The sequence below is a fragment of the Lactuca virosa genome, chromosome 7 (assembly GCF_052849685.1).
Source record: "Lactuca virosa cultivar CGN04683 chromosome 7, Lactuca_virosa_CGN04683_v6, whole genome shotgun sequence".
Taxonomy (NCBI): Eukaryota; Viridiplantae; Streptophyta; class Magnoliopsida; order Asterales; family Asteraceae; genus Lactuca; species Lactuca virosa.
This window is the reverse complement of record NC_136432.1, coordinates 6,273,492-6,280,722: the sequence shown is the minus strand read 5'-3', so window position 1 is coordinate 6,280,722 and position 7,231 is coordinate 6,273,492. Positions and strand designations below refer to the sequence as shown.

The 7,231-nt window shown below is 29.6% G+C and overlaps 1 protein-coding gene across 1 annotated transcript; it reads left to right on the top strand.

The window, feature by feature from the left end:
- Positions 1–4,339: 4,339 nt before the first annotated feature.
- Positions 4,340–6,474, top strand: LOC145123820 (Pentatricopeptide repeat (PPR-like) superfamily protein). The gene has a single exon (XM_079059029.1). It carries the CDS (start codon positions 4,406–4,408, stop codon positions 6,284–6,286), a length of 1,881 nt encoding a protein of 626 aa, XP_078915155.1. The 5' UTR covers positions 4,340–4,405; the 3' UTR covers positions 6,287–6,474.
- The last annotated feature ends 757 nt before the right edge of the window (positions 6,475–7,231 follow it).

The window sequence follows — 7,231 nt, the reverse complement described above, 5'->3', positions numbered from 1 at the left end:
ACACAGTCCTTTCGACAAATACCAAAAAATTGGGTTATTACTAATATTTGTTCATTTTTTTGGTTATCCTTTTTTTTTAAGGTGTTTATACTTTATAGTTGCATAAGACTATTGGAATTAGGGGTCCTCCACTACATGTATGATCCTACTTGGTATTTCCTTAGCATGTTAAAGCTTATCTTTGTAATGTTATATTAAAAGATGTTGAGAAGGCAACGTAGCTCAACGCCTATCATACATCATACATACTTATAAAGCTAACATTTTTCTTTGAATCTCATGCATTTGAAACCCCCATAAAAATTTGCAAACACCTCATGCATTTGAAACCTCATATTTTAATGAATACCACTCAAAAGTCTCTTAATAATGATTAACAATTCAAAGATTTTATAACTTATATAATATATTTAATAAACAATTAATGGATACAAATACAAATCACATACAAAATTCACAAAGAAAATAAGTTTAAAGGTTTTTGTGTTGGTTTGAGGGCTTTGAACAATTTTTCGAGCCATGTTATTATGTTAAAGTTTTTAATTTGTAAGTTTGTTATATACTAATTCTTTTTTGTATTTTCTTGATTTAAGTATTCTTTTAAGAATATCATTGTATGTTGTGGTTGAAATTTTAATTTAAATTAGATTAGATTCATGTTATCGATCATATGTTATGGAAGATGATATATATAATATTTAATTAACTATTGTATACATGTTTGTATGTTCATGTTGCTTCAAAACAATAATTAATTAAAAATCATGGATATGTCATATTATCCATATTATCTATGTAAGCCTTTTTTAAAATGCAAATTGTATATCTTATCACTTTATGCTTTAGTATATGTTTAACATTTTAATTATAATAATAAGTGTTTTTTAAAAGTTTCTTTCACTTATTAATAATAACAAGTGGTTTTAAAATTAATAAGCAATAATTATAAATAATAAAATCAAATTACATGGATATGTCATATTATCCATGCAAGTTTCTTTTGAAATGCAAATTGTCTATCTTATCACTTTATTATTTAGTGTATGTTTCACATTTTAATAATAATATTAAGTGTTTCTCAAAAAGTCTTCTTTAACTTATTATTAATAATAAGTGGTTTAAAACTAATGAATAACAATTTTAAATGATAATAACATCAAATTAAAAATTACATTTAGCTATAAATAAATTGTATTTTAAATGAACATCATTATTAAAATTAGAAAATGATCGCATAAGTAAAAATATAATTAATCAATAATAATAATTGTTAAAAATTATACTAAATAGATAATTATATTTAATTCTATTAATAAGTAATGTGCATTGATGTCAATGAATATTATTGTTCAAACTAATAGAGATTATATATATATATATATATATATATATATATATATATATATATATATATATATATATATTAGTGTAAAAATATTATCTCAAAGTTAATGTCAATAACATAACCATTTTAAACATATATTTTTCAATATTTTAACAATATATTTTTAATCTTCGTTGCGTAACGCGCGAGAATTCGTCTAGTACATACTTATAAAGCTAGCATTTTTTTCTTGAATCTCATGCATTTGAAACCCCATTTTTTAACTTCCTCAAACCACATTCATTTGAAACCCCGTTTTTTAACTAATGAAACTCAAAAGTTTTCTTAATTATGATTTAACACTCAAAAGTTTTATAACTTATATTATGTTTAATTAGCATTTAGTGAAAAGTTTACTATAAAAAGGCCAATCTTTTGTGTCTTTTGTGTTATATAAAATCTTACATGTAAGAATGATTTGAAGATATTGTGATTCAAAAGTTTTCATATAGTTGAAGCATTCACGATCCAAATATGATGATTTGAAGAAATGGGTTATGTCGCATCGATGGTAATTGTAATATGATTTTTTCTTTCAACCAAAACAAATGAAACTTTTCTATTCTTTCTTTATATTCAGTTTATCATTTAATCTTTATATGTGTTTTGTTTGTATTATTCAATCTTGAATGTGACTCTCCAAACATCAATGTTTTGTTTGGAATATCTTTCTGATTCTTCTTTTTCAAGAAAAATATTTTGATTGCAGGTTAGTGAAGAATTGTCATCAAGTTTCTATGGTTGAATGATGTTAAATGAAGAAAGAAGATTAATAAAATGAATATATGTTTTTTTGTTTGAGCATAGTTGACGAATGTTAGTTTTTTCTTTTGATTTAAATGTATGTTTATGTAACATATTTATTTATATATTCAACCACCCAATGCTCTTATTTATTTGATTGTAGTTTTTCTATTTTGATTATGTTTATTTTCTATTATTTTTTTTGTTGGGTTATCCTACACAACATATTTAAAAGACAATATTTAAAAGATAACATAATTTTGAACATTTGATATGTAATTATGATAGACTTATCATGATATGTTCTTCATATGAAAGTAATTTATCCATATTACTATGACAATAATTACATATGACATTTACGAAAAATATATATATTATATGTGATTTGTTTAACATGTATATGCACCTATGTATGTTATAAATTTATAATTAAATATCTTTATGTTTAATAATTGAAGGAATTAAAATGATGCCTCAAAACCAATTAATTAGACGAATATAATAATAATAATAATAATAATAATAATAATAATAATAATAATAATAATAATAAATATACATTTCCAAGTACCGCATTCATTTGAAACTCACACTACAACTCAAGTGTTTTCTAATTTATGTATATTTATTCGTTACAACTCAAGAGTTTTTAACTTATGATTATTAATTAGTAACCGTTAATAACTTTTTATTTTCCTTTCTTTTATAAGGTTGTAAAGTTTTGCTCATTAAAAACATTAATGTATTTGAAGAGATTTGTGATTTACATATGAAGAGTTAATATAAATGTTATCATAGATGTTTAGGGTTTTTATGTTATTAAAAGTTATAGTGTTTATTTTTCATAATGTTTATTATTCGTTGTATATATATCTTTTTTAATACAAATGTTATAATAAATGTTTTTCTATTTTTATGTTACTAAAAGTTGTAGTTCATATTTTTGTTCATACGTTTTGTTACCCGTTATATTATTATTCATTTGATATATAATTTACACAATTTTAAACGGTTTATAAAATTATCAAATAATTGTATATATCACAGTGACTTAAAAATTAAACTATAATGTTTAATACAACTAATATGTTAACTATATGTTTGCTTTACTACTAACATTTTGTTTCAAAGTAGAAATATTAAATAATAATTTGTAAAAGTTATTATTTTAACTATATAATTCTATTCTCGCGCAACGCACAGGGATTCGCCTAGTATAGAAATAATATGAGGCAATTGAACAATCATGTTTCTTCATTTAATTTCATTAGTTTTTTTTAGCCATCTAATTTAAAAGAATTACAATAAAATAGTATGATGGTGTGATGACCATTTCTTATAACAATGTTATAACTTTGACAAATATATGAAATACGAACAAAAAATAAAATAAAAAAATGGTGTTATAAATCCATACCCACCGCAAAATTACAACCACATACTCATTCTCCGTGCAATATGTCATATGTGTAGACGTGACAATGAGAAGAGTTTGGAACTAATCGACCTTGATCTAAATCATTTTAATAAATTTCAAAATCTGATCCAAACCATCTCCGTAACCCGCAAGATTTTGAATAATCAAACCCATACTCTTATCCACCTAATCAACAGATATCCAAACCCGCTCCGTCACCTGTGGGTTTTTAAATAATCAAACACATTTGACTTAATTCTTAAAATAACATTTCTTAAATAAAACAAATTTTGATTTAGAAAACGCATTACGTACTCGAGGACTTTCGATTGGAATTAAAATCACTATTGTAATAACTTCCAATTGATTTTTGAATGTCGATTGTAATGATAGAGAATAACAATAGCAAAATTTATTCCAGTTGATAAATGACTTTATTGATATATAAATAAAATTCGTGATTGATTGATGAAATATAAATAAAATGATATCATGATTCTTGGTAGAAGACTGGAAGTTTAAAAGTCGACTTCTCGAGTTTTATGTAAAAAAAGTTTGGTCTTTGGCCTTTGCCCTTTGGACTTTCAATTGGTATTAAAATTAAACTTTAGGAAGTATAAAATATAAACGTATAATTCTAACGAGCGGGTTATAAAATGAACGGATCAGTAACGATCAATACTCAACCCATTTAATAAAAAAGTTAGCTGGTACGGATTATTAACGAGTAAATGATTCAAAAACTATGTTTCAAACCCATATAATTCTTAAGGTGTGGATCGGATCTGGTCAAAACCTTTACGAGGCCTGAGTGTGTGTGGGGATATGAGTTTGTGATTTGTCTCGGCGGGTTCGCGATGGTTAAAGGTTACTTCAAACCAAATTCCACCATCTGTTTCAAAAAACGGTTGATGAACCAAGTTAGAGCCCTAAATCAAACCACCCAAAATTACCGAAAATTTAACCAATTTCAAAGCATCAATATATCTTTCTGTTCTAATGCTTTCAAGGTCTTAGCTGCAAAGGGTCTTCCACTCCAAGGGAAACGATTACATTCACCAATGATTAAGCTAGGTTACTGTAGCACGTTGTTATTACAAAACCAACTGCTAAGTTCTTATTTGAAATGCAGCGAGTCCAGTGACGCCTGTAAACTGTTTGATGAAATGCCTGTTAGAAATCTCATGACTTGGAATACTTTAATTCGCGATTCACATGTCGGTTTGTGTTATTTTAGAAGGATGTTATCGGAAGGGGTCAACCCTGATCGTATTACTTTTTTACATTTAATTAGCTTGTCGAGTCAAGTCGGGAGCATTGAGATGGGTAGACAGTTCCATTGTCGTACAGTGAAATCGGGTTTCTGTAAAGATTGTCATGTGAATAGTTCTCTTGTTAATTTGTATGCCAAATTTGGATTTGTTAGCGAGGCGAGGCTGGTTTTTGATGATGCGGTGGATAAAGATTTGGTGTTGTGGAATGTAATGGTGTCTTGCTATGCGTTAAATGGATCAAGGGAAGAAGGTTTTCGGGTCTTTACAATGATGCGTTTAGAGGGGGTTAAGGGTGATGATTTCACGTACACTAGTCTGGTGAATTGTTGTGCTTCTCTAGCGTATTGTGATTTAGGAAAACAGATCCATGGTCTTGTCTTTAGATATGGGTTGGATGGGGACATGGTGTTGGCTAGTGCGCTTACTGATATGTATGCAAAGAATAAAAACATCATTGATGCACGTCACGTGTTTGATGAAATGTCTCTAAGAAATCTGATCTCTTGGAACACTATGATTGTGGGTTACGGACATGACAACAATGGTAAGGAAGCTTGGAAACTCTTCACAAGTATGCTACGTGACGATTTTAACCCTGATGAACTGACTTTAGCCAGTGTCATTAGCTCATGCTGGAATCTCTCTTTAACCACTGAAATCCATCAGCTTCATTCCTACTCGTTAAAAATCGGGATTCTTTCCTTTTTATCGGTTTCCAACTCTCTTATAAATGCTTATTCAAAATCCGGGAATATTGCTTCTAGTTTCAAATTATTTAGCTCAATAGCCAAACCTGATCTTGTGTCATACACTTGTATGATTCAATCATACGCCTTTCATGGTCTTTCAAGAAACGCGATCAAACTTTTCAAGAAAATGGTGTCACTTGGTGTACCAAAACCCGATAAAATCACGTTTCTTGGTGTTCTTTCTGCATTTAGTCATGGTGGATTAGTAACCGAAGGCCTCCATTACTTTGAATCCATGACTAAAGACCATGGGATTGAGCCAGGGCTCGAGCACTACACGTGCCTAGTTGACCTTCTTGGTCGAGCCGGTTTAGTCACCGAGGCTTTTAATGTTCTGGGTTCGATGCCAATGGCTCCTGGACCCGACACACTAGCGGCTTTTATTGGACATTGTAGGGTCCATAAAGATCTTGAGTTGGCTAAATGGGCAAGTGAAAAGCTTTTGGTTTTGGAGCCAGATAAGAATGTGGGGTATGCTGTTTTGTCGAATATTTTTGCTTATTGTGGGAGGTGGTTTGATGTGGGTGAGATTAGGAAAAAGATGCGGGATAATTGTTGTTTGAAGGTGCCGGGGTTTAGTTGGTTGGAGGTTGGTGGTGAGATTCATGGTTTTGTATCGAAAGATGAAGCTCATCCACGATGCTTTGAGTTGTACCGTGTGTTGGGATTGTTGTACAGTTCGATGCCCATGGCTTTGATTAAAAAGAATTACTAAAATTGAAAATTTACATTAAAACCCCTTCACGTTTACATAAATGACAAAACCACCCACAACCTAAATACTCTATATTCATTTATCTATACCTTTCTCATTTACATTTTCTCATCCCAACTCCCGTTAAATATCATTTGTTCTGTTGATATATCGTCCACTGTTTACCAAAATCACAGGAATGATATAATGATTATAATCCGCTTGAAATACCACTCAATGCACATAGCACAATGGGCGGATCCAATGTAGAGCCTGGGGTAGCCCGGGATACCCCTCAAAAAAATTTTGATAGTATAACTTTTTTAGCAAAATTTCGTTTTATATAGTATATATATATATATACGTTTCCCTTCACTTATAAACACAAACAATCATGTGGTTTGTTGGATAAGGCACTAATATATTGAAGTAGAGATCTCATGGTCAAATCTCCGTCCTTACATTTTCTTTGTTTACCTTTTATTTTTATTTTCCCAGCTATTCTATCCCATATCGTTAAACACATATAAATTCAGCCAATTTCATCTATTATATTAACCTCTTTTCTTCATGCTTCATTTGATATTAACTTTGATTCTCACATCGCTTTAAGTATCAAAAGATACTTCAACTTCATGTTTATATAACAAGACTTGAGGTTAGCTAAAAATTCGATTATGGTTTGGGTTTAAAACCGAAACCGAACCAGGGAAACCCAAGTACCCCGGAAAAAAAATTGGGCCACCCGAAAAAAATTTGGGATACCCTTTTACTTTGACCCTGACTCTGCCACTGCAGAGCACCCGCAGTTCTAAGCATCATGATACATAAACAAAACGAAACTGAAGAGAATTTGAGTTATAAAAGTATTTTGTTTGATTCCAAAGGGTCAAACACATACTCCGTCCGTCCCATGAAAAGTTGTAAATAGTCAAACACTTGATTTGGTCCAAATGGTCTTATGGT

Bases quoted from the DNA above. Each gene is read 5' to 3' on its own strand.
- LOC145123820 (XM_079059029.1), top strand. From the start codon at position 4,406: ATGGTTAAAGGTTACTTCAAACCAAATTCCACCATCTGTTTCAAAAAA.